A 23,793-nucleotide genomic window follows, 5' to 3' on the forward strand; every position below is an offset into this window, starting at 1 on the left:
GGGGGGAACCAGCTGTGCTCGGTCCCACTCCGGCAGGTCACTTCCTGCTGTTCTCTTCCCTTTTCTGAATCCCCGGGGTTCTGTTCCCAGCCCCAGGGCCTGAGGGCTACCCGGGGTTTCCCCCTCCCTGCCCATCCAGCTGCCCATGTCCCGGCCCTGGCCTTCCTGTGGGCTCTTGCAGACAGCTGGCCAAAGCTCACTTCTCTAAAGGGAGATTTCCACAGTCCAGGGGCCAGCTGGGGAATCTCCCTTTGCCTCCGCCAAGGGAAGGCTGCCTGGTGCGAGTGTATTGGGTCAGTATCCCAAACAAGGCTCTCCTCGTCCTGGCCCTGGCCCTTGGCACCAGCCCCCGCAGGGTGTCCTGCCCTCAGCGTGGGGATCCTGCCAGCCCCAGTCATTGCTAGTAGCTGCCCAGGACTCACTGAGTAGGACTGTGAACTGGGGCGGGGGTGTGGGCGGGGAGAGATGGGGTTTCGATCCCTCGCAGGGCTGCAGTGGAGGTGGGGCAGGCATTCACCATTCAGCCTTAGTGGATAGAGCTGCGTCCCCTCACTGCAGGTGCCGTTCGTTAGAGGCCGTCGGGTGAGGCTGGGAGTCTGGGGTGCGGGCGGGCTGGCTTCTTTGCAGCAGTCAGGGAAGTCGCCCTCAGGAAAGACAGAGTCATGCTCTTCCTCTCACTTCCTCTTTTCTACCTGTGTTCCTTCTCTCTCTTAGCATTTTCCTCCCAGTTACCAACCGCTCATGATAAACATTCATCATAGAAATTTTGGAAAGTACAGAGAAGTTGATGTAATCTTTAGTATATTTTTGTGGTCTTTTTAGCTATATTTAAAATAGAATGATGTAACTTTAAAATTATAATGAAATAGCAAACATATATATTGTGCTTACATTGGAATAACTACTGTTCTAAACCCTTTGCATATATTAATTCGCCTCTTCCAGTTTGTATGATTCTTCTAAAAACATAATAATAGAACAGGATAAAGAAGAAAATGAAAAGTCAGTTCTAACCCCTACATCCCATCTGAGGAAGTACTGTTAACTTCTGGGCACAGCCCCCTGTAGGCACATAAATTTTGGGATGCTTCTTTTAAAATGGAGTCCTGTACATACAATTTTATAACCTGCTTTTTTTACTTCGTGGTATATATATGGTGTTTTATTTTGACAAAATCGGAACCACACGATTTGTGCTCTTTTGTTTTTTCCCTTTTGCCTCCAGTTCACATACCACATAATTCTTCTTCATTCTGGCCTCATCTACCCCTCTTGTTCTCTGTCCTTCTTCGTTCTTTCCCCACTTCCTCCCTGGCCGACGAGCTCCTCTGAGAGGCCCTGGTTCCTTCTCCACTTCACAGCCCGAATGGTCCTCCATCTGCCCTCCGCTTTTCCCCGGGGCTGGCTCAGGCCCAGGAGGTTCTGGCCAGGAGCCTTGTGGGGGTGTGTCTGCAGGACCTTCCCCACCATGGTGGCCCTCCTTCTGTGGGACGCAGTGGGTCCCCTCTCCCCTGCACAGCCCCTGGGCCTTGTGCGGGGGAGCTCATGGTGCTGTGCCCACAGGTGCCCTTCCCCACCATGGTGGCCCTGCTGTGCATGTGGTTCGGGATCTCCCTGCCCCTTGTCTACCTGGGCTACTACTTCGGCTTCCGCAAGCAGCCATATGACAACCCTGTGCGCACCAACCAGATTCCCCGGCAGATCCCTGAGCAGCGGTGGTACATGAACCGATTTGTCGGGTAAGTCTCCGGCAGGGGCAGGCCAAGGACTTCTGGAGTGGGCGAGGCGGACACTGCCCTAAGCCATTTCCTTAGGACGACATGGAACGGGTCCCGTCCCCCAGGGCCGTTGTGACTGGTGCTCCGCAGCTCCCGCAGGCTCTAGTAAACTTCTTGAAAGCTCAACTGCACTCCAGGCTCCAGAGGACCAAGTTGCAGCCAGACTTGGTGTGGGCCTAGGATCCGGGACAGGGAAGGGCCGGGTGGAAAAGTGCCGGTGAGACAGGTTAAGACCATCACTTGGATCGAGGCAACTCACCCTACCTCTCTGTACCTCAGTTTCCCCGTCAATAAAATGGGGACAGTGATGCCCATCTTGCCACCCTCTCAGGAGGCTGTATTGGTACGAAAGCATGCCAGACAACTAGAGCCACCGCAGCTGCGTGAGCACTGTCCTTCGCGCCGCCTGGGAGGGGCCTGGGTCTCCTAGCGGCGTTAACGCTCCCCTTCTGCTGCAGCATTCTCATGGCCGGGATCCTGCCCTTTGGCGCCATGTTCATCGAGCTTTTCTTCATCTTCAGCGTGAGTACTGCTTCTCCCCGGGGCTGGGTGCTCCCTTGCCCCTTCACACACAGCCTCCCCCCCGCCCCACTAGCCTGGTCCACATCCCTGCACTTGGTGTTCTGCCTCTTACCACCCGTGAGATTTCAGACAGGGCCTTCCACCTTTGGGTCCCCACTCCCCACCCCGAAGTGGGGCTAACGGCCCCGCCCCTCGGGACGGCTTGGAAGGAAACATGAGGTAGGCCACGTGTATGGGGTCTGGTATGTGGGAAGCGCTCAGGAAGTAGGGGCTGCCTCAGTGACGTTGTGGCCAGAGTCCACCATTATTCATATGGCGGTCTCCGCTTTGAGTTGCAGGTCCCCCCCCCCCATCTTGACCTGCTACTCAGAACTCTCAGGAAAGTGGGGGGAGTGATTCCTAATCCTCAGGATCACTGTGAGGCTGGAGTGAGAATGTCTATAAAAGGCACATGCTTGGCTTTCAGGCAGCATTTGTTAAATAGTGGCTGTCGTGATGATGATGACTCCTGTCCCAGCCGTGCCAAGATGGAAGTTGGCAGAAGGGCTCCTCAGAGCCATCTGTGCCTGGCTGACCCAGCTCGGTGCCCCACTGCTCTGAGCGGTCCAGCCCTCCCTCCTGAGACCCACTTGCCCACTCAGTCCTGCCTAGGAAAAGGGTCAGAGGATGGATTGGCTGTCCCCCCCCCACTCCCCACGCACGGGAGGCCGCCTTTCTCTGTGTGACCCTGAGCCAGTCAGCAGTCTTTCTGAGCCTTGGCTTCCTCGTCCGTAAATGGCCGCATGTTCATGGGCTTACGTTTGGAGGTGCACATAAAGCCTGAAGCCCGTGCCTGGCACGTAGCCGGCTGCCCCTAACTGGAGGTGACTTCTGTGTAATTTTGATTGGGATGGGATTCATTATTTCCCACAAGCTGTTGAGTTCAGGCTGGGGCCCACTCATTGCAGGGTCAGCCATGCCCTAGCCCCTCCCTAAGAACAGCCTGGCTCACCCAGAGAGAAAGGGCCAGTCAGGCCCCCGTGGTGTCATGGTGGTGTCTCCATTCCTGCCCTGGTGGCCGGTGGTGTGGCAGTCGTAACTACGGGATGGCTTTCTGAGAACAGCCAGTGTATGCTGGGTGGAGGCAGGCCTGCTGAAGGCCAGCTGTGATGTGTCCACAGGCCATCTGGGAGAATCAGTTCTATTACCTTTTTGGCTTCCTGTTCCTTGTCTTCATCATCCTGGTGGTGTCGTGTTCACAAATCAGCATCGTCATGGTGTACTTCCAGCTCTGTGCAGAGGTGAGGGGAATGGGGCCCGGAGTTGGGGGTGAGCAGAGCTGGGTCCAGCATTGAATGGGTCATTGAAGCTGTCTGGGTTTCCTATGTGGGCCTCCCTCCTCTGGCTATGAGGTCTTGGGCAAGTACACCACTTTGCTGAGCCTCCATTTATTCAGCCGTAGACTGGAGTTAATGATCCCTACCTCACAGCATAGTCACGTGAAGTAGTCACAGCAACGTGAGAGAAGGACAGTAGATTTGTCAGTACAGAGTCCACTCCAGTAGTGGTTTCTCCAGTAGCTGATGCAGATTGGGCGACCTTCCCTCCCTCTGGGGACTAGCTCTTGGCAGCGCTCCTTGACAAGGACTCTGGGACAGACAGCCGGGACTGAAACCCTAGTTCCTCCGCTAGTAGCTCTGGTCGGCAGTTGCTTAACGTGTCTGTGCCTCCCGTCCCTCGTCACGTGACAGGGCAGCAGTAGGGCCTGACTCGGGCCTACTACAAGGAGTGAATGGGCTGATTCATGTGTAGCACTTAGAATGGTGCCTGGCACATGGTGAGCATTTGCTCAAGAAATGTTAGTAGTTGTTATTGCTGTTCTCTTGCTGTGGTCCTCGATGATTTGTTTTAATTGAGATCTCATTTATAAAGAGTAAAGTTCACCCTTTCTAAGTCTCCAATTCAGTGAGTTTTTAGAAACGCATGCAGTTGTGTAACCAGTATCACAGTCCAGATATAAAACATTCCCATCACCCCAAATGTTATTGTTCTTGCCTATGGTCTTTAGTGCCTCAGGCGGCCACGAAACTTGGGGAAGACGTTAGGCCTGGAGATAGTGACTCTGCTCTGTTTCCTCTTCAGGATTACCGCTGGTGGTGGAGGAATTTCCTAGTCTCCGGGGGATCTGCGTTCTACGTCCTCGTCTATGCCATCTTTTATTTTGTTAACAAGGTACTGCCCTAAGTGAGGAAGCCCCCCAGCCCTTTCAGGGCAGGTTGGTGGAGAGGAGGGTGCTGGGGAAAAACCTAAGTGTCTGAGTCTCTCCTGCCAAGAGCGGGGAGAACCAAAGCCGTTTTGTTCTAGAACATGCATCTTTTTAGGCCAGAGAGGATCTGTGTTCTGTGTGTTTTGGGAGACAAAAGCCTTTAGGATAAGTGACAGAGCATTGCATGTAAAACCTGTGAGATAACAGCCAGAGTAGAGCTTAAAGGAAATTTCTCACCTTAACTGTGCTGTTCATAAGAAATAAGAGAGACTGAAAATGTAGTGCTCACCTCAAGCTAGGAACAAGAGAGCAATAACATGAAAGAATAAAGAAAGATGAGAAGGAGTCAATAAGAATACAAGCAGAAAATTCTGAAATCCCCTCTAGCGCCAAATTTAGGAAGTCAGGTACACGCACAGAGCTCACTGCCCCCCGGGGTGGCATGAGGAAGAATACAAGCAGCTCCCCACTCGCCACGCTAGTTGTGGTAGGTTCACGCGTGACACGTAAGCCAGATGGGCCCTGGGGGGAGTGCAGGCTCGCTCTGGTGGACCCGTACTGCCAAGGCTACCACTGGAGTCGGTCTCCCCCGCTGGGCTTCAGGTCTCCAGAACCCAGAGACAGGAAGTCCTCTCCTTGCAACCAGGGCGTGTTCCCAAAGCAGAGTCACAAGCCACTTGGCGGAAACTTGGGACGCCCTTCCGCAAGATGGTCAGGTTCGAAAGCACGGTGTGGGTCACCCTAAGATGGTGCTCCACCTGCTGCCAGGTTGCCGACTGCCGTCCCAGCAAGTGAGCGTGGGGCTCCGGGCTCAGCAAACTCGAGCCCGTGTGCTGGTGGGCCTGTTTCTGTAAACAAAGTGTTACTGCGACACAGCCATGCTCGTGCATTTACATATTATCTACGGCTGCTCGGTAGCTCGGCTCGCACGGTAGTGGCAGCGTAGCGTAGTTGTGACAGAGGCCACATGGCTAAACTGTATATAATCTGGCCCTTTAAGAAAAAGTTTGCTGACCCCAGCTCTGGCACATCCGGTGACAGAAGACACCCCCTCCTGGCATTCTCATGCTCTTTGGCTGGCTCCTGTCATTATCAAGGTCTTCCTTGATTCACACTGAAACCAGCCCAGTGTCACTTCCATCTTTAGGCCATAGTCTTAGTCCTAGAATCATCCAGAACAAGTCTAATTTCCCTCCTCTATATAGGCCATAGTCTTAGTCCTAGAATCATCCAGAACAAGTCTAATTTCCCTCCTCTATATAGGCCATAGTCTTAGTCCTAGAATCATCCAGAACAAGTCTAATTTCCCTCCTCTATAGACCATATTCATCAGAACTCTTGAGTGGAAAGTGACTAAAACTGAATTCCAACTGGCTTGAGCAGAAAGAGAATGTATTGAGTGGTATAGCTGGAAAGTTTAAGAAGCTGGCGTCCTAGCTTCAGGCATGGTTCGATCCAGCATTTCAAAGGATGTTGGGGCTCCGTATCCATACCTCAGTTCTGCGTGTTTTCTTGGCTTTAATCTGCACACGGGATCTTGCCTCAGAGTGGAAAGATGCCTGTGGCAGCCAGTCTTCTTTTTTCAGCCTCACAGCTCTAGAGCTAAAAGAACATCTTTTCCTCTCCTGTCAAGTGATCAGTCCCAGGGAAGCTGCTTATCAGCCCAGGTTACATGCCATCCCTCACTGTGCCTCAGGTCTGGTGGGACGGTGCCCTCTCCAGCTACCTTAGGTATTATATTAAAACTGACAGCCCCGCAGGACCACAGAGTAGGGAGTGCGCATTCCAAAACCCCAGAAGATGGAAGACAGGAGACAGTGTTGGGCAAACAAAACCTAGCTACACGGTCTCCTGTACTACCCCCCGGGGTCATATCACGACCTCCTGTCCTTCCTCCCTGTGCCCCAGTCTTTCCTCTCTGTTCTAAAAACCTCCACCGCTAGTCCCAGAGCCTGTCTGTAAAATGATGGCCGTGGCCTGTCGAATTCTAAGGGCCTTTCTGGCCATGCCTCTTTGCCTTGTCCCTTTCCCGGTTTCACCACTGGACTCACCACTGCCCTGTCCCCTACCTCCCTCACGCCCTCTCCAGCCCTGAGAAAGCTTGTGAAACGAGGGGGGTTGAGCCTGAAAACATGGCCTTCACCCCCAGTTGGAGGCTATTTGACCTTAGGGAGAGGTCTTTATTGATTTCCTCTGAGCTCCTGACATTTGTGTCCACGAGCCCTGGCACAGTCCTCCCTTGGGGCCTGGTGTGCCGAGCAGGTCTTGATAGCAAGGTTCCAGATTAGCTCCACTTAACCCAGCAAACACCGACCCAGCACAGGTCCCAGGCATCCCTGCCAGGCCACTAAGCTCTACAGAACAGTCCAGTGTGCTCCCAGATGAAACCCTGGGAGACGTTAACGGAAGTGGCAGATGCGTTCTCAGGAGGTGAGGACCATAGGCTCGCTTATGGTGGCTCTCTGCTCTTTAAGCTGGGAGCCTTGGGTGCCTCTCTCACTCCCCTCCCTGGCTGCCGCTCCAGCCACCCAGGAATGTCACTGTGCTGTTCTGGGGACTGTGGAGGGTGAAGAAGTGACACAGCTGTGGCCCTTCCTGTCTAAGGCGTTCTGGCCCTGGCCCCTGGAGTCCCCCCGTCTCCCAGTGAGCTCCCAGGCCCAGCTCCAGGAAGACTCCTGCCCGCTCCTCCCCCCTCAAGAAATGGCCCGAGTCAGTGGAATTGGGTCGTGGATCCCCCAGCCCTCCAGCCCCAGTTTGAAATCCCATGTCCTTCTGCTTCCTAGCTGGGTAACTGTGGGTGCGGTTGGACCGCTCTGTGCCCCATCTTTGTCCCATTAATAAGCTACCACGGGGGTCACGAGCACTCACGGCGATGCACGGGCCCTGGTGCCGACGAAGGCTCGCCGTGGCTATGAGTTCTGCCTGCCCCTCACTGCCCACCAGGAGCGAGCCCCTTCCCCTTCCCAGGCTTCAGCTTTGCCACAAGATCAGTGAGAAGGTCAGGGGGGCCCCCGATTGGCCACAGTAGGCTGACACTAAGTGTCCCCCCCTTCTCTCTCCACTCGTGCCCCAGCTGGACATCGTTGAGTTCATTCCCTCTCTCCTGTACTTTGGCTACACGGCCCTCATGGTCCTGTCCTTCTGGCTTCTCACGGGCACCATCGGCTTCTATGCAGCCTACATGTTTGTCCGCAAGATCTACGCTGCTGTGAAGATAGACTGATGGGGGTGGACCATGGCCAGGCCCGCTCCGTCCACGGACAGGAAGCCACTCTGCGTGGGGAACTGCAGGCACGCAAATAAAATAACTCCTGCTCGTTTGGAATGTAACTCCTGGCACAGTGTTCCTGGATCCTGGGGCTGCGTGGGGGGCGGGAGGGCCTGTAGATAATTCTCGGACTTTTCTTCATCATTTTATTCCAGTTCTGTGGGGGATGAGTTTTTTGTGGGTTGTTTTTTCTTCAGTGCTAAGAAAGTTCCCTCCAGCAGGAACTCTCAGACCTGTTTATTCAGGTTTATTTTTTTTGGTTGGGGGTTTTCTTCTTAGTTTTTTTAACATACGGATCCAGGATGGATAAATCACCAAGACGCTGGGTTTTGGTCACTGTCTCCACCTCGGTTCCTCAGGCTGTTAGCCACCCCACGGTTAACTGGAAGAGGAGATGTCTGGCCTTCTGGGGCTTCGGTGAGGTTTCCGAGCCTCTCACAGCCCGTGCTCACCATTGATGTCACGACAAAGCACAGCTCTAGCCCGGACACGCATCCTCAGTGCCAACCAGCCTCTGCCAGCCCTGCCCCTCGCTCTTCTCTCTCCCCAGCCCCCTCCCAGGGCGGCCCAATGCAGGGCTTCCAGCCAGGCCTCCAGGTCAACCAAGTCTTGGTTGCTCCAAGGAAAATCCCCTGGAAGTAGTCGGGGCCACGTTTCCCAGGACAGCAGGACTCACCCCTGCTCAGAGCAGTGGGAGTTTGCTGGACCAGAGAAGAGACTTGCAGTGAACTATTCGTGCCAAGAAACCCTGGATCCAGGGCCAAGTATTCACAGAGTCAAGCCAAGCATCCACATGTTTGTCTGGAATGAGGGTCCTCACCCCTCAGGATTGCTCCCCAGTACTTTCCTCGGGGGGTTGCTGCTCTTTGCAAAGTCTGCTGGTGGTGGGCCCTCTCCCTCCCCCCCCCCCTTCCAGGGCAGAACAAGGCTGGGGGACCTCACATGCCCTCCTTTAGATGGCTGGGGAGAGGCGTTCTCTCCCTGACATCCTCCAGCCCCAGTGCTCCTACCCAGCTCTTTTAGCCAGTCCCATCCCCTCTGCTTCCCGTCTGATTCTTGCCTCTTTTGGGAGACACCAGAATATTGCTTGTGGGAAGGGAGATGGAAGGTCAGGTCTGTCGCTCTGTCCCCAATTCCCAGGAATAGACAAGGAGCCAAGTTAGAAAGAGGGAGCTAACGTGGCAGGCCTGGCTCCTCTGTCCCTGCCCACCCCATGCATGTCCCAAACATTTGTTCTTAAGTTGCAAGAGACCAAACCCACCCTGGGATTAGGGTTTAAGTAACAGCCACTCACCCTTGCTCCGGCCCCTTTGGGACTCCCACCACAAGACAAAGCTCAGGATGCTGGCTAAGCTAGGAACACACCCCACTCCCTTAACACCCTGCACCCCAACTCCACATTCCCCCCAGCAGCCCCTACCAGCTCCACCAGTCAAACCAGTGAACTTTTCGACCTTGCTCACAGTGACTCCGTATCGCCAGGCGGTGTCCACCAAGAATCAGGTTGGAGAAAAGGGAACCCAAGCAGTAGAGAATGATATTGCAGGCTTTCACTCAAATCCCGGATTTTTTCCCTAAGAAATTCTCTTTGGGGGGAGTAGGGGATGGACTCCTCACGAAGGTTCAGACATCATCGATTTTTCTGACTTTTTTAATCATCATCGTTATTATTTTTAATTAAAAGATGCCTGTATGCCTTTTTTTGGTCCAATTGTAAATAAATATGCCATTGTCCTGTTGTCATGTCTCCAGAATCTCTTGCAAAGGTTAGGAGCCTGAGGTGAGACAACTTCCCCAAATGGGTTGAGCCGAGGGGTTTCCCTCAAAATTCAGTCTTCCGTCAGGCTTTCTAGGGCTCGGCCATTGTTATTCCCCTGTGTGGTACAAGCCCAGAACCTCTCCCATCCGCTCAGTCCCTCCATCCTGAATCACAAGCATCTGCGCCCCTCCCGCGGGTAGGAAGGGGCAGTCAGGTGTGAGCTTTGGTAGCAGTGAGACCTGGTTTTAGATTCCCAGCTCCAGTATTTTACTGCCAACTCTCTTCACCTCTCTCGTCATCTGAGACTCCTTCAAATAGAAACATAGGTCACACTGGCTTATGTCCCAAGGGAAATTGATTGGTTCATAAGTCGTCAAGGAAAAGAGTGGTTTGGTTTCGGGTCTGGATAGATCTGGGAGCTCAAGGAGTAGTCTTAGGATTCTTCCTTTCTCCACTGTGCTTTTCTCTGGCCCATTCTGTTCCATTGTCAAAAATCTTCCTTATGAGGAGGGGGTGAGGGCACGTTACATTGGCCAGCTTGGAAAGCCTAGAGGAAAAAGATCTCTCTTTCCCTACTTCAGTATATGTAATATAGCTAAATCCCAGAGGAGGGTTCTGATGGACCCAGCTTGGATTACTGTTCGCACATCTTGGACCAGTCACTATATCCAAGAAGACAGAGTTCTGTTTACAGGCTCCATACTGCAAGGATATTGGATACTGAGTTTTAGCCTCACCCAAATCCCTCGGAATGTGTGGAAAGAACAATTTCCCACAGTAAGGGATGCAAAGCAAACAAAAACAGCAGTTGCCTATTGTAACCCCGCACCCTCCAACTCCATGCCTCAATTTCCTCATCTGCGGTGAGAAGGGTGCTGGGTGCCATTCATGGAATACTTTCAGTGCTCAGACGCTGTTCCACTTCCCATGTATTAGCCCGTTTACTCCTGAGTATGATCTTCTAAGGCATGTTCTGATAATAGCCCCCTTTTACAGAGGAGGTAACTGAGGTATCCACGCTTGAGGTAGCCTGCTGCGGGTCCCGTGGCAGGTGTGAGCTGCAGTATTATTCAGCAGAAACACTCCCAAATGTGTTCTTCCCACCACTACCATACCCACCTTTTAAAAGAACTACACATCTATGTATGTATATAAAATGAGACCATGGTATATATGTCATGAAACACCGCAATCAAGATAGTGATCATACCCATCAACCCAAGATTCCTTGTGTCCTTTGTAATTCTGCCCTCCAGCCTCTAACCGTCCCCAAGAAACCACCGATCTATTTTCCATCACTGTAGATTAGTTTGTGTTTCCTAGGGCTTTGTATAAATACAGTATGCTTTTCCCCCCATCTTTTTCCATACAGAATACGTATTTTGAGATTCATCCATGTGTTATGTACATCAGTAGTTCATTTTTATTTCCAAGTATCATTCTATGGTATGGATATGCCATAATCTGTTGATCTGCTCATCTGTTGATGAACATTTGGGTTGTTTCTAGTTTGGGGCTGTTACAAATGAAGTTGCCGTGAATAAGTGAAGCAGTGACATGGCTAGATCATATGGTAGGGCGTGTAAACTACATGCCAAGCCCTTCTCGGAGATGATGGCAGCGCTTCACTTTCCCATCCAAGTAGGTGAGACTTCCAGTTGCTCCATAGCCGAACACTTGCTGTGGGTAATCTTAATTTTAGCCATTCTAACAGGTGCATAATATCACATTGTGATTTTTTAAAAGTAATATCTACACCCAATGTGGGGCCCGAACTCATGACCCCAAGATCAAGAGTTGCATGCTTTTCTGACCGAGCCAGCCAGATGCCCCCATCAGGTTGTGATTTTAATTTACGTATCCCTAGTGACAAATTATGCTGTATCTTTTCCTGTGCTTATCTGTCCTTCATATATCTTTTTTGGTGAAGTGTCCAAATCTTTTGCCTTTCTTTTTAATTGAGTTGCTTGGGTTTTAGGGGTTTTTTAATTAAGTTTTGAGAGTTCTTTGTATATTCTGCATACAAGTCCTTTATCAATATATGCTTTGCAAAGGTTTTCTCCCAGTCTGTGGCTTGTGTTTTCATTCTTTTAACAGTGTCTTTTGACGAACAGAAAATTTTAATTTTCAGTTAAGTCTAATTTATCAATTTGTTCTTTTATGGATTTGGTTTTTGGTGTCATATCTAAGACATCTTTGTCTAACCCAAGGTCACAGTGATTTTCTCCTATTTTTTTTTAGAACTTTCATAGTTTTATGAACAGTTTTAGGTTTAGGTCTATGATCCATTTTCAGGTTATTTTTGTATGTGATGCAAAGTATGGGTCCAAGGTCATTTTTCTTAACATTTATTGAAAAAGTTACCTTTTCTCTTTTGTTTTTGTGCCTTTGACAAAAATCAGTTGCCAGTATACTCGTAGATTTATTTCTGGAATTTCCATTCTGTTCCATTGATTTGTCTATTTTTATGCCAATACCACACTTTTTGTTATTGTAGCTTTATAATTCTTTGGATCAGGTGTTTTTAGCCCTCCAATTTTGTTCTTTCTCAGGGTTTCTAGGCCCTTTGATTTCCATATGAATTTTCAAATTATCTTGTTGATTTCTACAAAAACACCTGCTGGAATTTCGGTCAGGATTCTGTTAAATCTGTGGATCAGTTTGGGAAGAATTGGTCCGTGAACAAGATGTACCTCTCCATTTATTTACCTTCAGTTTTCTCCCAGCTATATTTTGTGGTCTTCAGTGTTTTGTCTTTCACATCTTTTGGTTGGATTTTTCCTAAGTATTTCATATTTTTGATGCCATTATAAATGGTGTTTTTTATTTCTGATTTTTCATTACACAATTGAATACAATCAAGGTTTTATATATTGATCCTATAGGCTGACAATCTTGCTAATAAATTCACTTACTAGTTCTAGTAGCTTTTTTTTGTAGATTCCATCAGATTTCTACATAAATGATCATGTTGTCTGTGAATACAGTTTTACTTCTTCCTTTTCAATCTGGCTGCCGTCTGTTTTTGTTTCTTGCTTTATTGCATTGGCCACAACTTCTAATACAGAGCTGAATGGTGAGAGTGGACATCTCTCTTTACCTTGCTCTATTCTAGTTTCCTAAGGTGAAATTTATTTAAGGTCATTTATTTAAGGCCTTTTTTTTCCCTCTAATGTAGGTGTTCATTTATTTAAGACCTTTTTTTTCCCTCTAATGTAGGTGTTCAGTGCTAGAAATTTCTTCCTAAATACTGCTTTAGTGACATCCCAGAAATTCTGACAATGTTTTCATTGTCATTCGGTTCAAGATACTTTTAAATTTGTTTGGTTTCTTTTTTTATTCATTATTTAGAAGTGTGTTATTTAGTTTATAAATACTGGGGGATTTTTTTGAAGGATCTTTCTGTTACTGATTTCTAATTTAATTCTGTGTGGGCAGAAACCGTAATGGGCAGAGATTTTGTATGACTTGAATCCTTCTGAATTTATTGAGACTCAATTTATGGCCCCAAATATGGTCTATCCTGGTCAATGTACACTTGAAAAGAATGGGTATTCTGCTGTTCTTGTTGGAGTGTCCTATAAATGTCATTTGGGGCAAGTTGATTGGTAGTGTTGTTCAAGTCTATGATATCCTTGTTGATTTTCTGCCTGCTTGTTTTATCAATGATTGAGAGAGGGGTGTTGAAATTTTTTTACTATAATTTAGATGTGTATATTGCTCCTTGCAGTTCTGTTCTTGCTGTATGCATTTTGAAACTCTGTTAGGTGCATATTGTCCTCCAGATGAGTTTATTCCTAATAATAATCTTTGCTCTGAAATCTGCTTTGGTATTAGTATAGCCAATCCCACTTTCTTTTGACTTATGTTATCACAGTATATCTTTTTCCATCCTTTTATTTTATTTTTTAAGAACTTTTCAAAAAATTCCAGTGTAGTTAACATACAGTGTTATATTCATTTCAGGTGTACAATATAGTGATTCAACAATTCTGTATATTACTGTATGCTCATCAATATAAGTATATTCTTAATCCCCTTCACCTATTTCACCCATCCCCTCACCCACCTTCCCTCTGGTAGCCATCTGTTTGTTCTCTATAAGAGGTAAAAGTATGTTTTCTCGTTCGTCTTTTTTCCCGCCTTTGTTCATTTGTTTTGTTTCTTAAATTCCACATACGAGTGAAATTATATGGCATTTGTCTTTCTCTGACTGGCTTATTTCGCTTAGCTTTATACTCTGTAGATCTATCCATGTTGTTGTAAATGGTAAGATTTTATTCTTTTTTATGGCCTAAAAGTAATAATTATATACATACCACATCTTTATCCATTCATCCATCGATGGACTCTTAGGTTGCTTCTATGATTTGGCTATCGTAAGTAATGTTGCAATAAACATAGGTGTGCATGTATCCCTTTGAATTGGCATTTTCATATTCTTCGGGTAAATACCCAGTAGTGGGATTACTGGATCATAGGGTAGTTCTATTAATTTTTTGCAGAACCTCCATACTGTCTTCCATAGGGGCTGCGCCAGTGTGCATCCCCACCAACAGTGCACAGGGGTTCCTACTTCTCCAGCCTCGCCAACACTTGTTTCTTGTGTTTTTGATTTTAGCCATTCTGACAGGTGTAAGGTGATGTCTCACAGTGTTTTTGGTTTGCATTTCCCTGGTGATGAGTGATGTTGAGTATCCTTTCATGTGTATGTTGGCCTGTCCTTTTACTTTTAACTTATTTGCATTTTATGTTTAAAGTGTTTTTTATAGGGGCGCCTGGATGGCTCAGTCGTTAGGCGTCTGCCTTCGGCTCAGGTCATGATCCCAGGGTCCTGGGATCGAGCCCCACATCGGGCTCCCTGCTCAGCGGAAAGCCTGCTTCTCCCTCTCCCACTCCCCCTGCTTGTGTTCCCTCTCTCGCTGTGTCTCTCTCTGTCCAATAAATAAATAAAATCTTTAAAATAAATAAATAGTTTTGTATAGGCAGCATGTAGTTTGGTCTTGCTTTTCTATCCAACCTTGTAATCTTTGCTTTTTAAATGGAGTCCTTAGATTATTTATGTTTCACGTGATTGTTGATTTGACTAGATTTAAGTCTATAATCTTGCCTGTTGTTTCCTATGCGTCCCATCTGTTGTTTGCTTTTTCTTCTTTTTCTGCCTTCCTTTGGACAAATCAAGTACAGTAGTCCCCCCTTCTCTGTGGCTTTGCTTTCCACGGTTTCAGTTGCCTGCAGTCAGCCACAGTCTGGAAGCAGATGGTCCTCCTTCTGACATCATCAGAAGGTCCATGGTAGCCTAATGCTACGTCACAATGGCTGCATGATTCACCTCACTTCATCTTGACGTGTAGGCATTTATCATTTCACATTATCACAAGAAGAAAACTGAATACAGTACAAGAAGATACTCTGAGGGGCACCTGGGTGGCTCACTCGTTGAGCGTCTGCCTTTGGCTCAGGGCGTGATCTTGGGGTCCTGGGATCGAGTCCCACATCGGGCTGCTCCGCTGGGAGCCTGCTTCTTCCTCTCCCACTCCCCTGCTGTGTTCCCTCTCTCGCTGGCTGTCTCTCTCTGTGTCAAATAACTAAATAAAATCTTTAAAAAAAAAAAGAAGATACTCTGAGAGGAAGAGAGGCTGCAATCACAAGACTTTATTACTGTATACAGTTACAGTTCTGTTTTATTATTTGTTTTTATTAATCTCTTACTGTGCCTAATTTTAAACTAAATTTTATCATGGGTACGTATGTGTAGGAAAAAAACATAGTATATATAGGGTTCAGTACTCTCTATGGTTTCAGGTATCCAGTGGGGGGTCTTGATGTATCCCCCCGCAGATAAGGAGAGATCACTATATTTTTTTTAAGTAAGCTTTACGCCCAGCATGGGACTTGATCTCACGACCCCAAGATCAAGAGTCACATGTTCTTGGGGCGCCTGGGTAGCGCAGTCGTTAAAGCGTCTGCCTTCGGCTCAGGGTGTGATCCCGGCGTTCCAGGATCGAGCCCCACATCAGGCTCCTCCGCTGGGAGCCTGCTTCTTCCTCTCTCACTCGCCTGCTGTGTTCCCTCTCTCGCTGGCTGTCTCTCTGTCACATAAATAAATAAAATCTTTAAAAAAAAAAAAAAAAGAGTCACATGCTCTTACCAACTGAGCCAGCCAGGCGCCCCGGGACTACTGTATTTTAATCTCTTTCATTGGCTTATTGGCTATACCTTCTTGTTTTGATATTTTAATGATTACTTTAGGGCTTATATGTATATATACCTTATCACAGTCTGCCTTCCAGTGATACCATCCCACTTTACATGTAGTATAAGAACCTTAAATAGTATACTTCCATTTCTCCCTTCCCAGCCTTCATGGTATGGTTGACATTCATTTTTACTTTATAAATCCCACAATATACTGTTGCTGTTTTTATTTAAACAGTTGTCTTTAAAGAATTTGAATAATAAAAAATCTTAGGTAAGTACCCAGGTAGGTACCATTTCCAGTGGGCTTCATTCTGTTGTATAGATCCAGATTTCTTTCTGGTACCATTTTCCATCTGCCTGAAATACATCTTTCAACATTGCTCATAGGGAGGATTTGCTGATGATTAATTCTTTTAGCTTTTGTATGTCTAAAACATCTCAATTTTACCTTTGTTACTGAAATATTTTTGTGGGGTATAGAATTCTAGGTTGACAAGTTTTTACCCCCTTTCCTAGTTCTTTAAAGATGTTACTCCACTGTCTTTTATTGTTTGCATTGCTTCCAACAACGGATCTGATGTCCTTATCTTTGTCCTCTCTGTATGTAACAAGTCTCTTTTCTCTGACTGCTTTTTCTTTTCTTTTTTTTAAGATTTTATTTATTTGCCGGAGAGAGAAAGAGCACAAGCAGGGGGGAGGGGAAGAGGGAGAAGCCGACTCCCCACTGAGCAGGGAGCCAGAAGCCGGAAGCCACTCTAACCCAGGACCCTGGGATCACGCCCTGAGCTGAAGGCAGACACTTAACCGACTGAGCCCCCCAGGCGCCATCTGACTGCTTTTTCTGTGTCACTGGTCTTGAGCTGTTCAATTACGATGCCTTGGTGTAGTTTTCATATTTCTTATGCTTCATATTTCTTATGCTTAAGGGTACATTGAGCTTCTTAGCACTGTGTGTCTATTTTCAGTAAGTTCAGGAAGTTTTAGACTATTATATCTTTGAATATTTTTTCTGTCCCCCGTCTCTCTGCTTTCCTTCAGCAATTCTGATTGCCCATATGTTAGGCAGTTGAAGTTCTCACCACTGATGCCCACTCATTGAGCCTCTTTTCTCGTTTTTTTTTTTTTTTTAAGATTTTTTATTTATTTATTTGACAGAGAGACAGCCAGCAAGAGAGGGAACACAAGCAGGGGGAGTGGGAGAGGAAGAAGCAGGCTCCTAGCGGAGAAGCCTGGTGTGGGGCTCAATCCCATAACGCCGGGATCACGCCCTGAGCCGAAGGCAGACGCTTAACGACTGCGCTACCCAGGCGCCCCTCTTTTTTTATTATTATTATTATTCTTTTTTCTGTGTTTCATTTTAGATCGTTTCTTTTGCTATGCCTTTAAATTCACTAATCTGTCATGTCTGCTCTGCCATGAATCCCATCCAGTCTGGTCTTCATCTCAGACATTGCCTTTTTAATCTCTAGAAACTTGATTCAAGTGGGGTTTTTTTCTATCTTCCGTATGTCTACTTAACTTTTTGTGTAAAATATGCTTAACATACAATCATTTACCATTTAACCTTTTTAAAGCGTACAATTCAGTGGCATTAAGCACATTCATCATGTTGTGCAACCGTCACCACCAGGCATCTCCAGAACTTCCTCATCTTCCCAGACTGAGACTCTACTCACGAAACACTGACTCTTCATTCTCTTCCCACTGCAGCCCCTGGTGACCACAATTCTACTTTCTGACTCTAATTTGACTACTTTAGAGAAATCATACAATATCTGTCTCTTTGTGTCCGGCTTATTTCACTTAGCGTGTCTTCGGGGTTCATCGGCATTGTAGCGTGGAGCAGAATTGCACTCCGTTTTAAGGCTTAGTGATATTCCATTGTATGTGTATACCACACTTGGTTTACCCATTTGCCCACCTGTGGACATTTGGGTTGCTTCCATTGTTTGGCTATTGTGAATAATGGTGTTATGGACACTGGTATAGAAATATCTGTTCAAGTCCTTGCTTTCCAGTTCTCTGGGGGTATATACCTAGGAGTAGAATTGCTGGATCACGTGGTAATTCTATGTTACATTTTTTGAGGAAACACCATACTGTTTTCTACAGGATTCATACCATTTTACATTCTCGTTATGAAAATTCCAATTTCTCCACATCCTCGCCAACACTTATTTTTCTGGTTTTTTTATAATACTTGTCCTTGTGGGTGTGAAGTAATATATCATGGTTTTGATTTGTATTTATCTAATGATAAGTGATACTGCACATCTTTTCATGTGCTTATTGGCCATTTGTATGTCTTCTTTGGAGAAATGTCTATTCATGTCCTTTGCCCATTTCTTTAGTTAAAGAAGTTCTTTATATATTCTGGATATTAATCTCTCATCAGATATATGATTTTCAAAGTATTTTCCCCCATAATCTGAGTTCTCTGTCCCTTCTGTTGATAATGTCCTTTGATGCACAAAAGTTCAATTTTAATGAAGCCCATTTTTTTTTTAAGATTTTATTTATTTATTCGACACAGAGAGAGACAGCCAGCAAGAGAGGGAACACAGGCAGGGGGAGTGAGAGAGGAAGAAGCAGGCTCATAGCGGAGGAGCCTGATGTGGGGCTTGATCCCATAACGCCGGGATCACGCCCTGAGCCGAAGGCAGACACTTAACGACTGAGCCACCCAGGCGCCCCATTCACGAAGCCCATTTTATCTATTTGTTTTGTTGCCTGTGCATGTGGTGTGACATCTGAGAAATCATTTCCAAATCCAACATCATGAAGCTTTTCCTCTATGTTTCCTTCTAAGAGCTTTTATAGTTTTAGGTCTTACAGTTGAGTCCGTGATCTATTTTGAGTTTAATATCTGTATACCGTATAAGGTAGGGGTCCAACTTTATTCTTTTGCACGTAAGCATTCAGTTTTCCGAACACCATTTGTTTAAAAAACTGTCCCTTCCCAATTGAATGGTTGGCACCTTTGTCAAAAATCATTTGACTGTGGGGCCCCTGGGCAGCTCTGTTGGTTAGGCATCCAACTCTTGATCTCAGCTCAGGTCTTGATCTCAGGATCATTTGACCGTGTGAGAGTATATTTCCCTTTTTTAACGTATGCAATACAGCTCTAACTTTCACTGTCCTTAATCTGCTCGTTTTGACATCAGTTTCTGGGGTGCGTTGGTTTAGATCACTTGTTTCCTCGATACGGATCGTGTTGCCTGCCACGTCGTACGCCTGCTAATCTTGGACCGGATGTCAGACGTTGTGATTTTTACCTTGTTAGGTGCTGGATAGTTCTGTATCCTGCAAATACTCTTGAGCTTCGTTCCCTGACAGTTAAGTTACTGGACATTGTGGGCAGATATGCATTTCACCACTGATGCTGGTTCCAAAGTCATGGCTTTGTGCTCCCCCTTGCCAATAACTCATTCAAGAGAGGACATGTGTTGGGGCGCCCGGGTAGCGCAGTCGTTAAGCGTCTGCCTTCGGCTCAGGGCGTGATCCTGGTGTTCCGGGATAGAGTCCCACATCGGGCTCCTCGGCTAGGAGCCTGCTTCTCCCTCTCCCACTCCCCCTGCTTGTGTTCCCTCTCTCGCTGGCTGTCTCTCTGTCACATAAATAAATAAATAATCTTTAAAAAAAAAAAAAAAAAGAGAGAGAGGACATGTGACCGAGCTCTGGCCAGTTAGATACAGGATCTGGAAAGTCTAGAGTAGTTTCTGTGAAAGGTTTTCTCCATTTTAAGGGAGCCATAGGAAGACACAATTGGCCTTCTCTGGAGTTGCCACTTCTGAAAGTGACTCTTGGAGCTAGTGACACCATCTTGGCAGCAAGCTGAGTGAGGATGGAACCAACAGGAAGGACGGCAGATCAGAGAAGAAGGCTAAGTCCTTGAAGACATCGTTGAGCTACTGAATCGAACAGTCTGAAAGCCCGTCTCAGCTCTGGACGTTCACGTAAGGAAAAAAGGAGAGTTTAAGTCAATTACAGTTAGAGCTTCTTTGAGATGCAACCAGAAGTATTGTGCTGAGCCAGCCACCGGGTGGGCTGGAGGCGCAAATGGAGGTAGGGCACCTTGCAGGGACTTTCTCCCCCTGCTAAGGAATTCCAAGTTCTCCTTTAGATGAGAAACAGGCTGAGAACTGCAGAGAGCCGTGCCCAGGGCCACACCGTGGCAAATCCAGAGCACGCAGGCCTACCAGCTTTCCAGTTGGTGCCGGCCCCACCACCGCCCCGTGCCCTTGAGATCCTGAGTCAGCATTGATGGGGGAGCCATGGGGTGGGGGCCTCAAAGTTCACCGACCCAAGTCAATGTTCAGTTCTGCTGAGCAAGGGCAAGCAGATACCAGAGACTTCCTTGAATTTCTGTGCTGAAATCATGTCCTTGGAGGAAAAAATCAAAGTCCCCCAAACTGTAATCAGGGCGGTTACAGGTAACAACTAATTGCTATAGTTTCGGGACAGATTTTTCTGATTGTAAAAACTTGTCCAAAGTTCCTCCCAGGCCAACAGAACAGGGCAGACACCTGAGAGCAGAGGTGAGTGAAGCCCTGGGGTCAGGCTCGTGTTGCTCTTCACCCCAGAGCAGGAAGCCCCTCCTCGCTCTGACCTCCTTCCTCCACCCTTGGAGCAGGTGTAAGCCAGGCGGCCATCTCTCTGTAGGAGGGACCAGGAATGGGAGCAGACACTGCCTGGAAAGGGCTACACTGGCCTCACAGGGTTCCTATCCCTAGAGATAATCTTCCCCTTGCCCACCTGGGAGGCCCTCCCACACCATGAGCGCGTGAAGCAGTCACTGACTGCAGAAAGCATTGCTGAACCGCCAGGTGTCCCAGGTGCTATGTAGCTGAGGGCTATTCAGCGGTGAATAAAGGGAAGTCCCCACAAGGGTAGGAAAAAAAGCAGGTATGTAAGTGAATAAATGACTATAATGTCAGGTGGTTGAAGTGCTCTAACAAAATCCAAACCACAGAAAGGGAGGGAGAGCGACAGAGCAGTTTATTTATTTTAGAGAGAGAGAGAGTGAACGTGAGGGGAGGGGCAGAGGAAGGAGAGAGAATCTCCAGCGGACTCCCCGCTCTGAGTGCAGAGCCTGACACAAGGCTCGATCTCATGATCTTGAAATCATGACCCTGACCTGAAATCACGAGTCAGACACTTAACCGATTGAGTTACCCCAGGCACCCCAACAGGGCAGTTTTGAGAAGGGGTCATCAGGGAAGGCTTCCTGAAGAGGTGACATTGTAACAGATGAGCTGAGAAACCTTAAGGAATGGAGGAACCAGCCATGCATACTTGTATCTGGAGGAGAAGGTTCCAGGCACAGGGCAGAGCGAGCAAGGTCCGGAGCCAGGTTTCAAGACTAGCAGGAGGCGTCGCCGAAAATTGATCTGGAGGAGGTGAGCCAGAAGAGATGAAGTTCGGTGACAAGAGGTCAGATCATGAGGTTTTGCAGTTCGTGCGAGCACGTCGGTTTTTCCTCTTGCACGTGATTGGGGCCTTCGGAGGGTGGGGAGCAGAGGTGGGACATGGCCTGACTCAGGTCTAGAGACCACTCTGGCTGCTGTGTCCATGTAAGCCCCTGGCACTAGTCGGTGCTCACTAATGTCAGTGGTTAGTGTCACTTCTTTCAGTCTCACCATTGGGCTCTCGAGGTCACTGAGGCAGAGAGCAGAACTGTCATCTTTACCCCCGTGCCCATCATGGCGTGGTTGCTAAGATATGTGGATAAACAAACGAGTGACTCAGGCCATGAGTGAATGAGCAAGCAGGAGCGGGTTCTCAGGACCAGACTCCTGCCCCCGATGGGTGGCCGGGACACATGGCTGGCGCGGCCCCTTGCTGAGATCAGTCACAGGGTGACAGAAACGTGCCACTGGCTGTGCAGCAGAAAGATCAGGTAAATGCCCATCTTGGTAAGCACCACCGTCTAGGGCCTAAGGACATGGGGGATGCGACTGGGCCCAAATTTGGGCTGCAGGAGCCAAAGTGCACCTGCCAAGCACCAGGAGCAGGGCAGGCAAATGACTTGGAGCACTAGTTTCTAGGGTCACCAGGATGTTTCGAGGCTCACTCTGATTCCCTTGGGAGCATCACGAACAGGTGTTTGACACAGAAGAGGTAGCCCTGCCAGGCTGTAGTATCCAAAATTTGGGTTCTAGGCTGTACTTGGGAGGTGGCAGAGATTGTTGCAGGCAAGGGCAATCGTGGAGGGCTTCCTGGAAGAGCTGCAGCCTGGGAGCAAACTGAAGATACTAGAGAGCTGGAGTTGCAGACACTCCCCTCCCCTTGCCTCCAGCTGCCCTGTGAGCTCTCCTACCTCTGAACCACATCTGATATCCCTCCCCACTATGCATGGGCTAATGCCTTGGCTTTGCACTCAGAGTTTGAATTTCCAGAAAATGGCCTTACCCTACCTAACCATCCAGTGTTGCCTCTTCCAAACAGCCACACCCAGGGTCCGTGCTGTGCCCTGAACACATCAGGCATCTTCTGCCCAGTACCTTTGGTCATGCCATTTGCTCCTTCAGGAATTCCCTCTCCAGCCCCACTTTACCTAAACTGCTGCCTTTTCCTCCAGGCCCAGCTCCCATGTCCCAACGTCAGGGAAGTCTCCACTCTCCCATTCCATCACGCACATTTCTGGTGAGCTGCATGCCAAGCAGGACTTAGTTGGGTTCTGTCTCTTTGGGGTGATGGTTCCATACCAGTTAGGCTTCTTGTCCTGGCGTCATTGTTAGTAGCGCCCCTTTCACCCCCAGATGTGTTCCAGCTGCACAAGTCACGTGACGACCCGCCCCGCCCAGCTGAAATTCTTCAGGCAGGAACCACGCCTCGTTGGTTGTTCGGTCGGGGCCCAGGACAATACTCCGACACATCCGGACAAAGTCATTCACTCGCACAAGTAATTCCCGAGGTGCGGCATGGCCAAGCAGCCAATGGATAGGTTGCTGCTCTCCTGACCCGTCAGAAGAGGAAGGAGAAGAGAGGAAAAGAAGACCATTTCAGAGAGTTACAGTGATGTGGAGAAAATCACGAAGGGACGGGGAGGAGAGACGGAACGGGTAGAGAATGACTTTGGACAGGGAAGGTGGGGACGGCCTCTGGAGAAGTGGCATTTGATTGAAGCCTGAAAAAATGGAGGGAGCCAGAGAGGAGAATATCTGTGGGAAGAAAATTTAGGAGAGAGAAAGACAAGTGCAAAACCTCTGAGGCCGGAACGTGCTGCATAAGGAGCAGCAGAGAGGGGAGCGCAGGGTGAGTGAAGAGATCAGTGGGAGATGCCAGCAGGGGCCAGACGGTGCTGGGCTTTGTCAGCCATGGTAAGGAATTAGGACTTTTTTTCCTGCCAATGGAGGGTTCTGGATGGGGGAATAACATGATCTGAGGGTTTTTTTCCCCCAGACTGAAAGGTTTTTATTTTTTAACCATGCAGATAGAAGACAAAAGTGCCCTGAATCCTCTTCTGATTGGACAAAGCCATCCCATGAATATTTCTCTGTTTAGAAGCAGAGACACCAGTTACAGCAATGCCCATTACATCATGGCCGCCAGGGCACAGAATCATCAGGACCTTACCGATTTCTTTCTGGAGGCTATCCTCACAGGACATGCTAACACTTCTCAGTTTTAAGTCCTACCTACAAAACCACCTTATTCAGACAACTTCTGAGTACAGGGCTGTATTAACAGGCCACAACAACTTGGTAATCACCACGAATAGCCACCTAAGTCTCCAAATGGTGTGGCATGGAGAGATTACATGGACATTCTTGTAAATGTTCTCAACTAAAAGCAGTAAGCAGGCCTGGACAGCTCAATTTCTCCACTGGGTGGAAACGGGGAAGGAGATGCACAGGGTTTTACTTAAAAGCAGTGAAATGAAAAACAGCATTCGCTTTCCACATTTGCAGGTCACACCCAGACCAAGAGAACCTCTCAAGTTTCAGTGTTCGGTTAGTAATTCTTCTAATTTAAAAAACATTTTGGTGAATCAGAAAATTCAGAAGAACCAGGGGGC

The 23,793-nt window shown here is 47.9% G+C and overlaps 1 protein-coding gene across 2 annotated transcripts in view; it reads left to right on the forward strand.

Annotated features, from left to right (window-relative positions):
* Positions 1-9,552, forward strand: part of TM9SF4 (transmembrane 9 superfamily member 4) — a 52,393-nt gene extending 42,841 nt beyond the window's left edge. For both annotated transcript variants that reach the window (XM_008703226.2, XM_008703227.2), the window contains 5 exons: positions 1,564-1,739; positions 2,237-2,300; positions 3,461-3,580; positions 4,422-4,511; positions 7,619-9,552. In XM_008703226.2, the coding sequence (XP_008701448.1) occupies positions 1,564-1,739; positions 2,237-2,300; positions 3,461-3,580; positions 4,422-4,511; positions 7,619-7,768 (600 nt within the window). In that variant the 3' untranslated portion in view covers positions 7,769-9,552. The remainder of the gene's footprint in view (positions 1-1,563; positions 1,740-2,236; positions 2,301-3,460; positions 3,581-4,421; positions 4,512-7,618) is intronic.
* The last annotated feature ends 14,241 nt before the right edge of the window (positions 9,553-23,793 follow it).

The sequence above is a fragment of the Ursus maritimus genome, unplaced genomic scaffold (genome assembly GCF_017311325.1).
Source record: "Ursus maritimus isolate PB19 unplaced genomic scaffold, ASM1731132v1 scaffold_22, whole genome shotgun sequence".
In the NCBI taxonomy this organism is placed as follows: Eukaryota; Metazoa; Chordata; class Mammalia; order Carnivora; family Ursidae; genus Ursus; species Ursus maritimus.